Source organism: Meriones unguiculatus, chromosome 14, assembly GCF_030254825.1.
Source record: "Meriones unguiculatus strain TT.TT164.6M chromosome 14, Bangor_MerUng_6.1, whole genome shotgun sequence".
NCBI classification, from domain to species: Eukaryota; Metazoa; Chordata; class Mammalia; order Rodentia; family Muridae; genus Meriones; species Meriones unguiculatus.
The window spans coordinates 22,072,751-22,091,623 of NC_083361.1; the positions used below are offsets into that span (position 1 = coordinate 22,072,751).

The 18,873-nt window shown below is 44.7% G+C and overlaps 2 protein-coding genes across 3 annotated transcripts; both read left to right on the forward strand.

The window, feature by feature from the left end:
* The first annotated feature begins 1,285 nt into the window (after positions 1-1,285).
* Arl6ip1 (ADP ribosylation factor like GTPase 6 interacting protein 1) lies at positions 1,286-10,894 on the forward strand. The gene is made up of 6 exons (XM_021646962.2): positions 1,286-1,442; positions 3,491-3,624; positions 4,073-4,192; positions 7,880-7,997; positions 8,584-8,668; positions 9,390-10,894. Exons 1-6 carry the CDS (start codon positions 1,407-1,409, stop codon positions 9,506-9,508), a joined length of 612 nt encoding a protein of 203 aa, XP_021502637.1. The 5' UTR covers positions 1,286-1,406; the 3' UTR covers positions 9,509-10,894.
* A 3,150-nt stretch (positions 10,895-14,044) lies between these two features.
* Rps15a (ribosomal protein S15a) lies at positions 14,045-18,589 on the forward strand. 2 transcript variants are annotated; one of them, XM_021646965.2, is made up of 5 exons: positions 14,045-14,122; positions 14,973-15,110; positions 15,380-15,459; positions 17,827-17,912; positions 18,460-18,589. In XM_021646965.2, the coding sequence occupies exons 2-5, from the start codon at positions 14,978-14,980 to the stop codon at positions 18,551-18,553; spliced, it is 393 nt and encodes a 130-aa protein (XP_021502640.1). In that variant the 5' UTR covers positions 14,045-14,122; positions 14,973-14,977; the 3' UTR covers positions 18,554-18,589. The 2 variants fall into 2 exon arrangements, with proteins under 2 accessions (XP_021502640.1, XP_021502641.1); XM_021646966.2 differs by having other exon boundaries at positions 14,117-14,556.
* The last annotated feature ends 284 nt before the right edge of the window (positions 18,590-18,873 follow it).

An 18,873-nucleotide genomic window follows, 5' to 3' on the forward strand; every position in this document is an offset into this window, starting at 1 on the left:
CTTTGCGGTACAGAAAAATTCTGAAGAGGTGTTTTTAATACCTGAGCTATATGGAATATTAGTGAAAGCTGGATTTTGGACCAGAATGCTCAACAGAAGTGCTCTAGAGAAACAGCTCTTGGGCTCCATCCACATCAGCCGCAGCAGCTGGCCTGTAGTCTTCAAGTTGTACTTTGGGAACAGGATTACACTCTGAAGCTTTCTGGAGCAATAGCCAAGTACGAAAAGTTAGAAATGACAGATCTTAAAAACCCATTATTACTCTGTCCTCTCTTAGGAAAGTGGGTGCTCTTGGGCTACTAGCAAGGTGGGCACCTCGGTGCTCAGCCTGGGTTCTTTCGTTGGAGGGAACTCTAGGCTTTAAATTTTCCCGATAAGGTTTCTGTATCAACCAAGTCATAGTAACTGGCACACAGGCACTATTCCTCGAAGTAGTAGCACCTTACCTGAGCTTGCTTCCTAGCCAAAACTGTACCCTATCCAAGTACTTTCCACAAGGTCTGACAAGTTGTATGCCCTTTTCATAGACCCAACATGGTCCAGTTTAGTTAGGAGTACTAAATAAACCTCCAAGGGCTTTAAAGAACCTGATAAGTAATGAATTGTATTTTTAATTTTTTGGATAAAAAAATAGTTGGGGACAGTATTACCATGGTTACCCCACACACCCGTTAATCTATCCGTTTGAAGCGCTCCATCTGAATTACTCATCCACTTATCCACTCCTCCATCTGAAGCGCTCTCCGAGCTACCTGAAGTGCGCATAGACCGATCAATCAAGTGAAGCGCCCCCTCCAAACACTGGCTCCAAATGAAGCCCTTTAAGAGTCCGTGCATCTTCCGTGTTCTCAAAAGGCCTGTTAACTGGGGCCCGACGGCAGCGACGCCAGGCACAGACTTGGCTGTCAAGCGGGAGCCGCCAGTCTTCCCTTAGCTTGCGCCACAGGAGCCTAAAACGTCCTCCGCGCTTCCAGCCTCCGCAAGGCACGCCACCGCGCACCCTCCACTCCTCAGCAGTGCAGACGGGCGTCTCAGCGGCCTGGAGATCCGGCGGAAGACAGCCAGGGACGCGGGGCTGAGAGGCCGGCGACGGCAGTTGAACCGCTTCTTTCGGCTCGGCCTCCAGCGGGCCACACCTCTGTGCTCTGATTGGTCAGAGTCCTGCAGCCCCGCCCGGTTTCGCTCTCCTCTGACCTGGATTTCAAGTCATGCGCTCGGTGCCGGTTGGCTCGGCTTCCCAGAAGTCGGAGTGCGAGCTGCCCAATGAGGAGCGAGCTTCGCGAGGGCTGTCGGGAAAGGCAGCTAACCCATATAAGCCGTCCGCGGGGCGTTCCGCCGCGCCTGGGTCGCCGTGCTGGTGTCCGCCGAGAGTGCTCTCTGTTCGTTGAGGCCGCGCGTCTGGAACGATGGCGGAGGGGGATAACCGCAGCAGCAACCTGCTGGTGAGTCGCGGGCGTCAGCCTGGCCTCAGGGCTTCCGGCTTGGCTTCCTGGCCTCGGCGGACTCCGGGGGCAGCCAGGCCTGATCCTGCAGCTCCCTGCCCACGTCCGTGGTGGCGGTCCCTGCTGCGGCTCCCTAACGCCCCCCCGGGAGCGAGCACGACCGGGTTTGGACCAGGCGTGGGGAAGTGTGAGAAGGGGTCCGTGGCGAGAAGGAACCTGGTCGGCAGGTTGGGGCGCTCGGCCGCCAGGGGCCTTGTCTAGCGCTCCGGGCTCAGGCCTCAGGCTTACCTATTCCGCCCTCTTTGATCATAATCTGGTGTTTCGTAGATTGCTTGTATGCGAGGTTTTTTTTCCCCTTAAAACTTGGGCAAGGATGGAGGGCCAAACTACAGAGAAGTAGTTTATCGCTAAACAGAATTTGTTGGAGTGGTCCTGGCACTTGTCTCGGGACGGGGGAGGGACTCATATGACTGGACGCAACTTTAAAATGATTAGCACGGGTTTGAAGGAGCTGTTGGAGGAGGTGTTTGCTGCGTTACGGGTTTTTTGTTTTTGAGGCCGTGGTTTCATGCTGGCCCTGACCTAAGTATCGAGACTAGCCTTACATTTGTCATTCACCTGTCTCCACCGCTCAAGTGCTGGGATTAACAGTTGCGCATCCCCAGGCCCTGCTAGTTTTACAAATTTAACTGCACCACCTAGGCAAGAACGAGAGATCCTTTTATTTTCTCTATTGTCATTCGCCATGGAAAGGCAGGCCATATCAGAAAAAAAAAAAGAGCAACCAGCTCTTAACTTCTGCTTTTGCACTTCTAAGAGCCTAAATGCTGACAGGTTCAGTGACTACAGGACAGTTTTGATTGTGAAAGATTTTCACTTTGCATTGATGCATGCTTTGTATCCTTACACAGACAACCAGCAAACAGTCCAGTAAGAGGATTAATTGATGTACAAGGAAAGCGTCCTGGGAGAGGGCCTGATCACTAAGTTATTTTCCTCAAAGCAGTATCATTTTAAGGAGAGCAAGGCCATAGGTTTTATATTTTCTGGATTTAAATATATTAACCTCTTTGTATCTCAGTCTCATCATAAAGTAGAGGTTGTAAAAATACCTTTTCCAGTTTTGGGAGCATTAATTGAAGTATAGCACGTGAAATGTTTAGACTCTCTCGTTTGGGATGATAGCAGAAGTACTTAGTCACAGATTTCGTCTTTATTAAAATTAGCCCAGACTGTTCTATCATTTGAATATTTCTTTGTGAAAATTTTATAGTGTCACTTGGGCTTTGTGTGTCTGTGGTTCCTGGGAGGGGGAATCCATGGCCCTGCACATACTGAGCAACTGCTGTGTTCTAATTTCCTTTCTTTACCAAAGTTCTTGCAGGCTTTAGACCACAATAGCTCATTCAGAAGGTGTGCTTTGGGCTAGTTGTCAAATATGTGGAGAAATTTGAAATTTAACTGAAATTCCCTCATTGCTGATGAGGAACCATGATGGTCGACTTTAGGTTCCTCACATTATTTAGTAGTTTTCTTTAATTCCACAGTGACTGCCAACATTGGGAGTAATTCCATTATACAAAGAGCTATTTTAGAGATCGTATGTACTTACTGTTAAGGGAAAGGTTCTCCTGATGGATTTAGAATGGCTTAAATCAATAAAACGACCAGTCAACAGATCAATGCCAACCACCTGATAGGAACAGAGTATCCTATTTAGTAATATTTGGAGCACTGCCTCGTGACTCTGGGTGAACTTGGGGATATTAGCTAACCGTATTAAGTTCACTTTCATAAATACTGAAATATTTATCCCCATGTGAAACTTGGGAGTATTGTTACATCATGGACATATGGCCCAGTGCTAAAGTGACCGTTAAAGCTTAGGCTTTCTCCTACCCACGGATTTTCATGTTTGGTGCCAACATTGCAGTTTTTCATGACTCAGCTTGCGTAAGATAACAGTTTGTTAAAAGACATTTTATGTGTATTTGAGCCACTAACATGTTGAGATTGGCAAAGTGACACCCTTGACTGTTGATCTGTAGGCTGTGGAGACTGCAGGTCTGGAGGAGCAGCTGCAAGGTTGGGGAGAGGTGATGCTGATGGCTGACAAAGTCCTTCGATGGGAAAAGGCCTGGTTTCCACCTGCCATCATTGGTGTGGTTTCCCTGCTGTTTCTGTAAGTGCTGGATTCTTAACTAACTGCTCAGTTGGTTCATAGCCTGTGCTTAGAAAAGCTTTTGTAATGCCTAATCCAGAAGGAATGCCTTTCTTTCAAGCAGCTTGCCCAGTTGCTAGAATTTGTAGAGCTTATGTAAAGTTGTAAGCTGATACACTTGAGTAAATCTCAGACAGTCAAACTGTTGTGTTTTGACAGGCTTCCTTTATATTATTTTCTAATAAATATTGAGGACCCTGGAGTTTTGGGCTATTGCTGTTTACTCTAACCAGGCTAGCTGTGACAACATCGTGCCATGATGCCTGTAGAAAACCACTTGTGAGGAAATTAGGAAGGAAACCGTGCCCTCTTTGAAAGCTGTGGGCTAGGGAGAAAACATCTTTGAGTAGGAACAATGAATGGCTGCTGTAGTTTTCTAACCTTGGCTGATTTTCTCTCTTTTTAATAGGATTATCTATTATCTCGATCCATCAGTGCTGTCCGGTGTTTCCTGTTTTGTTATGTTTCTGTGCCTGGCTGACTACCTTGTTCCCATTCTAGCACCAAGGATTTTTGGCTCTAATAAATGGTAGGTGGCTATGTCTGATTAGTGTACTGTGGTTAAAGTAAAGACTGTTTCTAACCATCGCTGCCTGCTGCAGTCAGAGTCATTGCTCTTATGTGAAGAATGTTTAACCTCATTTCAAATGTAAATCAAGAAATTTCAGTACTTACATCTCTGTAGTTCACTTTGGTCACAAAATTGCTTTTGTCGTTGTTGTTTATTCACTTTTACTTCTGTATTTAAAGTAAGAGTACTTTTTTTTAAAGGTGATGTTTTAAATAAGAATAATACAACTTTAAAAAAATTTTAATTGATTTCTTTTGAGTTTCACATCATGCAGCAGCCCCTCTCATCCCTGTTCCTGCATACCTACCCCTTACCCTTGCCACCTCTCCTTCCAAAACAAAAATATATATACAAGCAAACAAAACCCCCAAACCATAGAAAACATCTCATCGTGGAAGCTGTAGTATGTCACTGTGTCAGAACGCCTTTTTTTTTTTTTTTAATTACATTTATTTATTCAGTGGTGGAGTTACATGCAGCATGACATGTATGTAGAGGTCAGAGGGCAACTTTGCAGAGTTTGTTCTCTCCTACCATATGTGGGTCTTAGGGATTGAACTCAAGTCAAAAGGCTTTGCAGCATGTACCTTTGCCTACTGAGGCCCCTTCATGGACCTTGAACGCAGTCTGTGTAAATGTGTCTCTTTGATTCAGTCCTTGTTTGTGAGTGTGTGCACGTGAGGATAACCTCATGCCAAGGTCAGTGGCTGTTTCTCTAAATGCATTACACTGTACAGTCACCAACTTTCCCCAAACACAACAATATTAGGTCATTATGGCAACCTAAAAGCAGGTTGAAGGACACCCCACGTGTCAGTTCTTGCCTTCCACTGGTGCACAGCTTTAATCCCAGCACTTGGGAGACAGAGGCAGGGGGATATCTGAGTTCAAGGCCAGCCTGGTCTACAGATCAAGTTCCAGGACAGCCTGGGCTACATAGAGAAACCCTGTCTTGAAAAAAAAACAACAACAACAAAAGTCTGTCTACTTGTAGACAGACATTGTGAGATTAAGACCGGAGTGGCCACATAAACATAACAAGCTCTGGGCCTGGGCTACACAGGTACCTGTCAGAGCCACACCCAATGCTCCTCCACATACCTGCAAAACAAACCAAGCAGGTGTTTTCTTTAAGGCTGAGTGAGGTGGTGCATTGAGGCAGTGCAGGGGTAGTAGTTGACACTGGCTGGATACACGAGCTGGTGATTTCGTTTTTACCATTCCCTGAACGATTACTTTTGCCTTCCTAAGATTATAGTTAAGTGGTTAAGGATTACATTAACTATTTGAACTTCCTGTGGAATGTTGGATCCAAGCAGTGTTTTGGTGCGTACAGCGAGCCAGGAGTTGGAGGTGTAGCTCAGTATTTAGAGTGCTTGCCCAGAACACATGGTACCCTGAGTTCTGGTCGCAGCTGGAAGATTTTTAAAAAACATACGTAATGAGCAGAAGCAGATATTGGAATAATTTTTCTCTATCAGCTGACATTTTCAGTTGAATAGTGTTCTGCTTGTATCCTTAATCTTTTTGTTTCCAAATGATGGCAAGTTATATAATCTGTGAAAGTTAGAATATTTAATGTGTACCTTCTGGATCTTTAAGAACAAATTCACATAATTTGGGGAATTTAGCTTAAACTGTAGTTTAAGTAAGCATGTTACTTACTTAATGGATCAGTGTTAGGATTTGTTATTCAAACTGCCTTATCCTAGCCATGAGGAGTTAATACTGTTGGGAAGTTTGTGACCTTGACGTTAGCCAGACAGCAATTCATGAAAGTCTTCAGAGCTAAACAGATAGTTTGGGGAAACAGCAAGAATGGGGCAAGTTTTGTGTTTTGATTATCTGGGATGATATTGTGGGAAAGAAAGAACACTGTAAGCACAGCCTAGCCTTGGTGACAGCTTGGGTGAACTGAGAAATCATCCCACTGTTGCTGCTCTTTGCCAGGCTCACACTAGAGGAGAAAGAGTGGCATGGTCCTCAGTATCCAGAAAACAGGGCCTTTTTTTCTTTTTCCTGCTGTTTTCTTCGGTGCTCATTGGCACTGAGTTCATAAGGAATTTGGATTGGGCTCTTATTTCCCAAAATGTGTGTGTGTATGTCTATCTCCTCCACGTGCACACACCCATGTGCACATGTACCATGGCACATGTGGAAGTGATAGGGCAACGTTTTACAGAGTGTGTTTCTTTCCTTCCTTGTGGTTCTGGGGACTGAACTCAGGTTACCAGGCAGCAAGCATCTTTATCTTTTGAGTCATTTTGCCGACCTGGGGTAGAAATTACTCTCCTACTGATAGTCGATGCAGCTGCTTGGAGCAGTGGTGGGCACAGTGCTCATTCACTTGGGGCTGAAAATAAACGGAAGTAGAAAAACCATATTTGTACCGTGGACACAAGCCCATTGAAGACACGACTCCTGTTATAGTTAATTTAATGTGGCTTTAGAACTTTACCATTAATCTATTAGAAGGATGGACACGGGCTGATGGAGTGGGTCAGCTGGTAAAGGTGCGTGCTGCAAAGCCTGGTGGACTGTGTTTGAAACCTGGGGCCCGTAAGGTAGAAGGAGAGGACTGCCTTGTCTTCTGACCCACACTCACCCCATGTTGTGCACTCTATGCTTATGCACACTGATACATAATATAAATTAAATGTAACAAAAAGAATATGTACATGAGGAGCCGGGTGTGGTGGCGCATGCCTGTAATCCCAGCACTCAAAGGCAATTGGATCTCCGTGAGTTTGAGGCCAGCCTGGTCTACAAAGTGAGTCCAGGACAGCCAGGGATACCCTGTCTTGAAAAACCAAAATAAAATAAAGGGGTACACACCTGTAATCCTAAGGCTCGGGAGGCAGAGGCAGGGGCAGGTGGATCTCTGTTTACATGATGAGACCTATTCTCCAGAGAAAGTTCCAGGATACCCAAGGCTACAGAGAGAGACCCTGTCTAGGAACAAGCAAACAACAACAAAATGTACATGAGCATACTTTATGTAAAACGTTTTCCTGTCTGTGAAAGGTGTCTTAAAACATAGTCACTTTGGGCACTTGCTCCTCTTTAGAGGACCTGAGTTTGAACACAGTACTTACAACTGTTTATAATTCTAGTTCTAGTGAATCTAACACCCTCTTGTCCTCCTTAGGTACCAGGCACCACATCCATGTGGTGTATCGACAAAGATGTGGACAAAACACTTACACACCTAAAGTAAAAGTAACACAATTTTTAAAAATTGAAAGCACTCTTTTACCTACAAAAGGGTGATTGTTGTCTATTTTTACTATCTTTAGAAGATAATTTTTAGCTGAGGAGGTAGAGGCAGTCAAATCTCTGAGTTTGGGGCTACCCTGGTCTTACAAAGTAAGACCAGGGCAGCAAGGCTACACAGAGAAACCTAGTCTCAAAAAACTGACAAACAAACAAAATATAATTCTTGTCACAGGAGGCACCCACCTGTGTTCTCAGTGATTGGGAGGTATAATAGGAGGGTCAGGCGTCTTAACTATTAGCTGGGCTTGTGGCTCATGCCTTGTAATCTTAGCACTTTACAGTTAGAAAGTGAGATTCTGTCTAAGGAAAATTAAATGAGTAAATAAGCTATAGCCATTTACTTATAACTAAAAGAAAAATCTCTTCTAGGACCACTGAACAACAGCAACGATTTCATGAAATCTGCAGTAATCTAGTAAAAACTCGACGTAGAGCTGTGGGCTGGTGGAAACGCCTCTTTTCGCTGAAGGAAGAAAAGCCTAAAATGGTATTTTGTTTATATATTCATTGTGATTTTAGTTTAGAGACAGCATTTTTTGGTATAAAGTTCCAATAAGTAACTACCCTTTGGTTTAATGCTTCCTTATATTCATAAATGTTATGTGGTAGACTAAACCATTGAACCACATTGAAAGGTAAAAGTTACATTTTGCCTTTTTATAACTTTTTATTCTAGTAGAGATAATTTTTTTTCCTGTTGCTGAAGTAGTATATACATACATAAAAAGCATGTTCTCATATCTTTGCTTTTATTTGGTGGGAAGTTGCTAACTGGAAAGGTGGCCTAGTTTATATTTTAAAGCATTAATCTATGTAGACACAGTCAAGAGGAAATATAATCCACATTCTGTAAAAGAAAAGTAACTAAAATGGTATTATTTTCCTAGCCTTTGAAAGGAAACTGAACTCACACACACACACGCAGCTGTATGTGTGGAGCACAGCGTGATGCTTTGGGGAGACAAGCCTTCATGCTGTGGCCAGCTGTGTGCAGTGTAGAGTGGGGATACTGCAGAGTTGTCCTTGCTAGTCTGCTCCTCAGAGCCGACAAGTTCTTGTTGCTTTCTTGCCAGTACTTCGTGACCATGATCATTTCTCTTGCTGCAATTGCTTGGGTGGGACAGCAAGTCCACAACCTGCTCCTTACGTACCTGATTGGTGAGTCTTTGAGGAAACATCACACATGCATCTTAGCAGGGAAGTCTAACTGCAGTGTAGTCGGTACATAGGTGGATAGTACATAGGAGTGTTCACAGGACCTGTGGGAGTGCTAGCTGGGTGAGGGCTGAAGACTGCAGCCTGTTTTGGGGACATAGCTCAGTTGGCAGAGTACTTGTCCTGTGTGTGCCACGCCCTGGGTTTGATAACCAGTACTTGATAAAACTGTAGTTCCAGCCCTTGGTATCAAGGTCATCCCCAGCTATCTGCTACATGTCAGGTTCAAAACCAGCCTGGGTTGTCTTAAGCAAAAAGATTCAAAGTATGGCTTAAGCTCGGGCTCCCTGGTTAAAAATTAAAAGCACTTGCTTGGTTCAGTTCCTAGCACTTAAGTGCTGTTGCACCAAGGCCTGTAACCCCAATCTCAGGGAGTCTGATAGCCTTTTCTGGCATTTGCAGGCTGGGCACGCATGTGGTACACATACATACATTTGGGCAAAACACTTGTGTATGTATGTAAAATAAAATCCTTAAAGAAGAAAAAGGCTGGTTCTTGTTTTCAGGGCGTTTATTAAAGCCTTGTAGGAAGTGAACGAAGAGTAGTGGGATAGCGCAGTGGCAAGAGTATGAATTTCATGTTCCTTCCTCCAGAGTATCTGCTTTTGTCTGTGATAATCTTAAGAGGGTTAAATACTGTCTCTTCAACTTTTTTTTTTTTAAGTGACTTTTGTGCTGTTGCTTCCTGGACTAAACCAACACGGAATCATTTTGAAGTACATTGGAATGGCGAAAAGAGAGATAAACAAGCTTCTCAAGCAAAAAGAAAAGAAAAATGAATGAAGCGGCTGCAGGGGAGTATGCCCTGCCCCTGGGAACAATTGTGCAGTGCTGACTGGATACTGAAATGTTACAGTGGCTTTTTGTTTTTCTCACTCTGCCCTTGTTAATAGAGAGGCACACAGGCCAGCTTTGTGCTTTGTCTAGTGCCAGGTGTAGCTGGGTGCATTTCCATCAGTATGACTTGTTTTGTTGAATTCTTGTTTTTGACAACTTCATTTAAAATACTAAAGTGGTGAACTTTACTGTTTTGTACAGTGAACTGTGACTTTGGATAATTGTTGATGTTTGCTTTAGGTAGTGGTCTGTGGCTACAGGAAGCTGGTTCTACTGTCTGCTTCCACAGTCTGCTTAAATTGTCTTTGTGAGTACAGAGATCAGGTTTACCACTTTTGACCAAGAGACCACTTAAGATTCATTCCTAATGTTCCACTGTGGGAGAATGCCCATGGAACAGGATAAAGTTAATTCCACTTGTATAAAATGTAGCAGTTTTAGAAAGCATTGCCCCTTTGTTCACATGAGGAATCTGACAGGCTTAGGCTGAATTCTCATTCCCTTTGCACTGCTTCAAGTTAGTCCTTACCAGCTTTTGAACAACAAGCTTCCAGAAGGTTGTATTTGGTAATTTTAGCACTGTCTTTGTTTCAGATTTTCAGCTGACTTAAAATGTGTGTGACTTTACTCCAAGGCCAGCCAGCGACAAGTCTCCTTTGTTCACTCAGTAGAAAACCAGAGCATCTATTAATTTTTAAGACCAGAAACAAAGGCCTTTAAAAATAAGCCTTCTCTCTCTGTGTCATAGTACTGGCTGTATTTCAGTCACTCTAGGTTTGCACTTGAGACAGTGTACACACTGGTGTTTGACAATTCCCAGAAAAATGCAGGGCTGCAGCTGGGAACTGCTGATGGTGACTCTTTGGTCTGCGTAGCTTTTGCAACTCCTTAATGTGGCCTCTTCTTAGATATACTTTTAGCGCAGTTGAAGTCTGCAGGACTGAATCTCTGAGGGCCAGAACAGGACACATGTGGGAACAACTCCTTCACCTCTGAACTAGCTGTAACATAGTTTGTGGATCCATTGCACTGATGCTGTGAAGCCTGAACCTTGTGTATCTGCCTCTGTTCTCTCACCTCCCTAGCACTGTAAACAGTGGCACCTGTTGTGACATGTGTGTGTTTGTTTTTTTAATGTTTCATGACACCGACCTTTAATTTTACATGTTTTCTTGTAAATAAGCCTGCCTTCCTACCTGGAGTTCTCTCTGTGTATGTGAATAGAATATGTTCTACCAATTAACTATACTTCAGCAGTTTTAATCATTTCTTCTATTTTATTTTGTGCAAAAGGGGGAAAAAAATTAAAGAAGTTGGAATCTCTTTGTCTCACTTTCTTTGTTAACTATTTGAGTTTGTGAATCTGATTAGGGACCTCCCTGTTGTCATTACAGCTCTCTATGTTACCTTAAAGCACTCAGGCACAATGCTAGTTGGAAAGGGAAATACTGAAGAGGAGGTTACCCCAAGAGATGAGGGGAGGTCAGAAGAGCATGTACTTCTTCCAACACAGTGGTTGATAATGGTCAGTAGGAGACTTTGCATTTTAAAGTTAGGCCTCAGCCAGGTGTGCTGGTGTATGCCTATAATCCCAGCACTTCGAGAGGTAGTCAGATCTCTTGAGTTCAGGCTAGCCTGGTCCACACAAAGGAAACCCTGTCACAAAAACTAAATAAAATTAGGTCTCAAGTTGGGTGTTTTTACTTGGGGTCTCATTGAAAACAGGATTCACCCGTAGGCATATATGGATCCTTTTCAGGTGTTTCAAGCGAAGGTCATCACAAATCCTGTGCTTTGATGCTTTGAAATTGCTTGCTGGCTTGTAATTTCGTGAGTCCACCAGGAAGACTGTTCAGAAGATTCAAAATCACAAAAAGAAACACGATTCTTAACCATGCACCTGTACTTATTGCTCAGGTCAGCTATATGTGTGCTGAACCATAGCTATCCTATCCTTTGCTACCTCAGGCCATAGCCAAAATGCTTTTCAAGACTAGTCTGAGGGTCATGAGGTTCTATCATTCTAAGGCTCTCATGGAATGAGCTGGGCCAAGAAGGAAAGAATGGATCCTGGAAGTTTCCCTATGCCCTGTTTGGTGTGGGAGCTTTGGTGTTTTTAGACAGGTCATGTAAAGTGCGGGCTGGCCTTGGACTCCTGATCTTTACACCTTCTTAAGTGTTAGGATGACAGCCCTGTGTCACTTAATCTGACCTAGTTTTTAAAAGGGCTTTTATGGTAGTTAGATGCCAGCATCTCATCTGTCACTAGGTTCTAATTTGCGTCTAAGAAATCACAAATGAGTCAGTTTCTACAGGGTTCTTTGTTCCACTTCTCTTTAGACCAGCCATCCCTAGTTTCTTACTGACTTCTACACAAGTTCCCCCTTCCTCTAGGAATTCCTCATGAGTGTAGAGCCATCCAGATGCTGTGACATGCCAAGGTCACAGAGCAAGACTCTGTAGGTAGCCAAATCCCCACCATGAAACCTAACTGCTATCCTAGTTAATTACCACCTCTCCCCACCCCTGCTTCGCTCTGAATTTTTATATTGAGTCCAAGTTTCTTAACTGAAATGGAGACAGTATCACAGCTCTCAGCATTTGTTAACAGCTAAGCTTATGGAAGCCTTCCTCTAGGGAAGCTGAAGCAACTTCCCAGGTAACCTGCATCCCCAGAGCACTTCACATCGCCACCCTGCATGGCTGTGGCCCCATCCTGACTAGCTGTCCCTGGCTACACTCGGAACTTCCTAAGGACTGGAACTGCTGGGTTTGCTCCCTGACTCCCAGTACCTGGTGTAAGAGTTGGCACATGCTAGGCACTCAGATGAGTAGCTAAAGGGAGGAATGCAGTATACAGAGACATTGTGTTCATTCTATGTCCCTCCTATGGAAAACTTGAAAATAAGAGATGTTGGCACTAGAGAGATGGCTCAGCTGTTCTGAGCACTGGCTGTTCTTCCAGAGGTCAATTCCCAGCAACCACATGTTGGTTCACAACCATCTATAATGGGATCTGATGCCCTCTTCTGGCATGCAGGAAACATGCAGACAGAGCACTCATACACATAAAATACACAAATCTTTTTTGGGGTGGTGGTGGTGCATGTCTTTAATCCTGGGACTTGAACTCTGAAGGCAGAGGCAGGTGAATCTCTGAGTTCAAGGCCAGTGTGGTCTACAAAGTGAGTTCCAGGACAGCCTGGGCTACTCACACACAAAACCATCTTAAAACAAAAAACCAGAACAACAAAACCCCCAAAATTAATAGATGTTTTCCTAACTCCATAGCCTGCTGCTAAGGTATTAAAGAAAAGTAAACCGCACACTTTCAGGAAACAAAACAAGGTAAGTGTATGAGAAGCTAGTCTATCAAGGTAATTGGAAGACTGAAACAGGATAGTAACTTTGAGATCAGTATGAAATAGCCTAGTCAGACCTGTGCCCAAAATCCTTATAATGTTTATAAGCAAATGTTTATAATGTTTATAAGCAAATGTTCCTTGCGTGGTATGACGTGGTATGAGTTATGACCGGGAATGAAGATTCCCTTGAGATGAGAGAAGGTGCCAGGTGGTGGTAGCACGAAGTTGGGAGGCAGAGGCAGGTGGATCTATGTGAGCTGGAGGCCACATAGGAAACAGAGACGAAGAAACAGACAGACTGAAGGTGAAGGGACTGTAGCTGACCCAAGCCTGACAAACATGGCTCTGTCAGGCCTTTCCCTTCTTCCCCATTTGCTCTGTCTTGCTCTCATATTCCTTTTTTTTTTTTCCTTAAGTATGCATTAGTGTGAAGGTGTCAGACCCCTTGGAATTGACATTACAGACAGTTGTGAGCTGCCATGTGGGTGCTGGGAATTGAACCCAGATCCTTTGGAAGAGCAGATGATACTCTTAACCACTAAGCCATCTCTCCAGCCCCTTGATCACATTCCTAAACCTAGCCACCAAGATCCTTTATTCGGCCACATCTCCTGAGGCTGATTACCAACCAAGGTCCAGCCAACACAACCCCCTTGAGGCTGCCCTAACTAACCTGTCCAATCAAAATTAAACACCTCGCGTTAACATGGTGTGGGGGGTTCCCCTTTTACCTTTGTAAACCGTCCAATCTCCTCTCTATCCAGAGGCGCATGCCTTTAATCCCAGCACTAGGGGGCAGCCAGGCAAAGGTAGGAAGTCAGCCTGGTTTACAGAGTTCCAGCCCAACCGTAGCTATGCAACGAGTTTCAAACAAACAAAAACTCAAGAAAAAGCCAGCTGTGGTATTAATGCCAACCCTAGAAACTGAGGCAGGGAGACTGCCGGGAGTCCCAGACTACCCGCAGCTACAGCGCAAAGCCCAGAGTTAAGAGTCCGTCTCCTCCAGTCTCAATCGCTCTTGCCCGAGAACGCCGCTCCCTCGCCTTATTCTTCCAATAAGAAGTAATCGCCAACATAGTGGTTTTTTTTTTTGGGGGGGGGGTGGGTGACCACGAAATCTCGCGATAGCATTTCCGCTTCCCATAACTCCGTGCGTGCGGCCCTCCCACCCTCTTTCCGCCATCTTTCCGCGCCGGTGAGTGATCCTCTGCGGAGCTCCTTGTCCATCCGCCCGGTATCGGCGCCATCCCTTTAGCTCAGGCTCGGATTCGGAATCCCGAGGGCTTATAGACCCCTTCTGGGGCCGCAGCCTCCGTCTGCCGGGCTCGGGGCCGCCATGGCCGGCTCTTTGCGGGAGCCGGTCCGCGGCTGCAGGCTGAACTCGGCCCGCGCCGGCGGGGACGGTGGCCGGCGTGGGTCCTGCAGCTTCTCGTGTCTGCGGGCGCTCTGAAGTCCCGAGTGCCCTGCGTGGCCCTGGCGAGGGCTGGCACGGGGTTCTGCCCGGCCACTCACCGCTAAATTAGGGAATCGAGCCGTGGTTTACTCTCGGCGCGTAAAACATGCCTTGGCTGCGTCCCTACGAGCTTTGGAGTTAGCCTTCACGTCGTGGCTGTGCAGGAGCGCGTTTGGGTGCGCGGTCACGTAATGCCTCTGCTCCCGGGATGGGGTGTGTGTGTGTGTGCGTGTGCTGTACTAAGTGACTCCCTGAGAGTGAAATGACTTTAAGTCGCGTTAGCCCGCTCTCACTGCAGGCTTTGGAAATCTTGGCAAACATTGCCAGAACTTTGGAGCTTTCGTTCCTAACGACAGCCTCTCCACTGTTCAGCTATCTAAGGCCCACCCTTTCTAAGGTTATCTTGTATGTAATGAGTCTTTCGTCACTTTCTCTCCAGCTATTGCTGGGTGAGTGTCTTGGATAAATACTGGGTGCTGGGGAACAGTCTAAATTGGAATGAAAATATCCTGGTAGAACCTAATGGAGGGTAGGGAAACCAGTTTTACGATTGGATGTTGATGCACGCAAACCCCGATATTTGTTTCTTCAGTCACCATGGTGCGCATGAATGTCCTGGCGGATGCTCTCAAGAGTATCAACAATGCTGAGAAGAGAGGCAAACGCCAGGTCCTCATCAGGCCATGCTCCAAAGTCATCGTTCGGTTCCTCACTGTGATGATGAAGCACGGTGAGTATTGGCGACTTGGGTTTTTGACAGTCAAGCTGGCCCTGGGAGTGAGCCCTGGAAGGGAGGGAAAAATAATCATTCTAGGGGAGAATTGGGTGGGTTGATTTTTGGGTATTACCTGCAAGTTTTTTTTTTTTTTTTTATGGGATGCAGTTTTCAGAATTCTAATAACAGAATCAGATGAGAGGAAAAACCTCTTATGCAAAAAGCAGTGCTGGGGTGAGAAAGGTATAGGTCTTGAACTGATGTCTTAGTCTATCGTTTGACAGGTTACATTGGTGAATTTGAGATCATTGATGATCACAGAGCTGGGAAAATTGTTGTGAACCTCACAGGCAGGTTGAACAAGGTAAGACTTGATTATCTCTTTGAGGAGTCTTATTTCTCACATTGCCCACTGTGTGCAAGTTACAGTGTAGCTTTCACTCTTGATCTGTTCCCTTATTTAAGGAATTGGCTAAGGTTACTTTTTTTTTATGCCACATTTCAGTTGTCTTTGGCTTGTTCAAGTTTTTGGTCAGTTTTGTATAAGATAGAGCTGTCAGTTGATTCTGGAGTGTTGACTACTGATTTCAGTAGCTTGAACTTTGGCTTAGTATATAAATCACTCAATCTTGTGTGCTGGGTCTGTTTTGTTTTCAAGATAGGTCCTCAATAGACAGGTTGGCCTTTAACTCTTGAGTACCTCTATTGCATTGTCGGATTAAAGGTAGGTGATGGACACGTCCAGCGGTGTACTGGTTTTTAATGGAACAGTTAAATCTTGAGTGGCTAAGCACCAGGGTTGATTTAAGTTTGTTGGTGTAGGTTGTGGCTGTCTGAGGTCTGGACTGCCTGTCAGTTTTGTCATTAGCATAGCTGAGTAGATTTTAATTCCTGGTTAATAAAAAGCAAGTGTTTTGGGACAGTGAGCCAGTGATGGTGTGTGTTGCTAAGGCTGATATCTTTCTGATCTCCAAGGAGTTTGAGATTTGCTAATCCTGTGGCTACCCTGGGGTCCCTCTAAGTCCGTTGGAAACAGCTATTTACATTAACTGGTTACGAACAGTGGCAAAATTACAGTTATGAAAAGTAGCAATGAAATAATATGGTTGGGGGTCACAACATGAGGAACTCATTGAATTAAAGGGTTGCAGCATTAGAAAGGTCGAGAAATGCTCTAGTCCAATGGGGTAAAACTCCTGGTAAGTGTCAGTGGTTGAGTTGGTGAGGTGACAAAGTTGCTTCTCAATATTCAGAACTTGCTTCAAGTTAAGTGACAACGGCTTCTGAGGTCTTTTGAAGATGGTGGAGTTGGAGAGGCCACTCTTTTTGAGTCGTTTGTTTCTAGTTGCAGTGAGAACACACCCCAGGTTTGCTTTTGAGAGTAACTTTTTCCTGTTTTTAGGAAACTTGTTCATGTCTAGGCAGTTACTAACTAGCCTGTAGGAGGTAGGAGAGCTGGTTCAGGAAGAGCCGCATGTGCTTACTACTGTGTAGGTCATTTCCTTTGAACTTCTCTCACCCTATTGCCCACAGGTGAGAGAAGGTTTACCCTTGCCTAGGATAAAGTGAGTCTGTAGATGACAGCCTGGCCTTGATCTCATCCCTGCTTGCACAAGTTCTATCCTGGCTCCTGGGGAGAGTTTCATAGCTGGAGTAAATGTCTGGGGCTGTAGTTCATGACAGCCAGCAGACAGGATAATGGAGCAATGGAAGAATAGGGTCAGAATGGTTTACTGGAACTGTTTATTTGCTAAGTTCACCTTTTGTAGTTATTTTAGTGTGACTGCCAATTCTTCCATGATCCTGCCCCTGGGTTCTTTAAGTGATTTATTTTCATTTTCTGTACATGGGTATTTTGCTTGCCTTGTATGTGTGTGAGCAGACAGTTGTGAGCTCCCATAGGGTGCTCCTAACTGAGCCATCTCCAGTTCTACCCTGGGTTCTTAGAGGAAGGGGTAATTGAGCTGCATGGGACTATTGAGTGTAAACAGTGAGAGCCCCTCTGTGGCTTTTGGAGCACTCTGCCTGCTTGAGAATTTGCAGTTAGTGATTAAGACAGGGCTTTCTCTGGAGGATGGTTGGCACTCTGTAGAAGAAATGGGCTGTCTGCCTGCTGTTACCTTCCTCAAGGTGGGAGTGTGGAGGGTCAGCTCAGGCTGGGCACTAACTACTTAGATGTACTGTATTGCATCTTTTAATTTATAGGTTTATTACTGGGCAACTCTGCTTCACTTAAGGTGTGTACACACGCATTTGTGTGCTTGGCAAGCTACTATTGAGCTGCAGCCCTCTTGAACTGTAAAAAAATGAAATTTCTATAGTAATTTTACTTACTTAGTCTCTGGGCTATGTAATAGATGGTTCTGGGGAAGATCTCTGAAGCACTACCATGTGACTGTAAGTCATGGTTCGTTCTTGTAGGCAGGAGTGAGTATACATGTATTGTCTTCCTTGGGTATGGATGTACATGGGGGTGGGGGTGGTGTGTTCCCGGGGCAGGATCATCTTATGTAGCCCAGACTGTCCTGGAACTTAGGTCTTCTTGCCTCAGCCTCTTGAGTACCAAGGTTCTAGGTATATGCTACCACATCCCATTGAGTTGTTTGAATGACATTTATAGAAAAAGTTAATAATATTAAATATCGGTGATTAGCTTTGAGTTATGAAAGCCATCTTGTGAATAGATTGCTAGTAAGTATAAAGAATTAATACTTTTGGTTTCCTTTTACAGTGTGGAGTGATCAGCCCTAGATTTGATGTGCAACTCAAAGACCTAGAAAAATGGCAGAACAATCTGCTCCCATCCCGTCAGTTTGGGTGAGTTGGCTTCTGGAGTGAAAAGTTGGGATATGGCTGGGCTTGAACTGAGGTTTCTTTGTTTTTGTATAGTGGCTGTCTTTTTCTAACTAGCTTGACCCTCATCCATGTGGGTTTAGGGATGAGCCTCACATCATCATTAATGACAGCAAGCACCTTTACCTCAAACCAATTTATTTATTTATTTACTTGAGATAATTCTCACTGATACGGAACTCAGATATTACCCCCTTTGTTCCTTCAAAATGTTGCAATTTAAAGGCCAAAGGCCTGTGCCACTGTTCCCAGCCTCATTTCTGTTTTTTAAGCTTAGTTGTTCCCAGTGTTATTGGAGGTCAGGGCAGAGTGTATAAAGCCTGTAGATTTTCTTCTTCTAGGATTCCTGCTGCCTTCTGGCCATTTGCCAGTTTGTTTGGGCAGTTCCCTAGGCCCTGGGTATCTCCCAGGAAGACAGGCTTGAGCATTGCTAAGGGTGGTGGTGAGCAGAGTGAAGCATGGTTGGTTGGAATACTTAAACTTACCAGTATGTTTTTTTTTCCCTCCATAGTTTCATTGTACTGACAACCTCAGCTGGCATCATGGACCATGAAGAAGCAAGACGAAAACACACAGGAGGGAAAATCCTGGGATTTTTTTTCTAGAGATGTAAAGCATAAATAAAAAGCCTCTGTGGACTATGCTTAGGGTCAGTCCATTTGAATCTTTCCAGCAAAATAGCTGGTGACACTTTTTGAAGCTACTAAGACCTGTGACCACGCTATCACTTGAGTGTGTTGCTGGTGTGCTGTGTCCAGCCCAGGATGGTTGCGTCTGCCTTGGGGTCCAGTGGTGCTCATCTGTGAGTGCTGGCATAAATATTGAAAGCATGACCAGTGTGTTGCTTCCCCTTGTTGCACCACTCTCAGGCCAGACTTGGTTTGCATGCCAGTGACATCTACAAAAAGTGGTTACTGACAGTGCA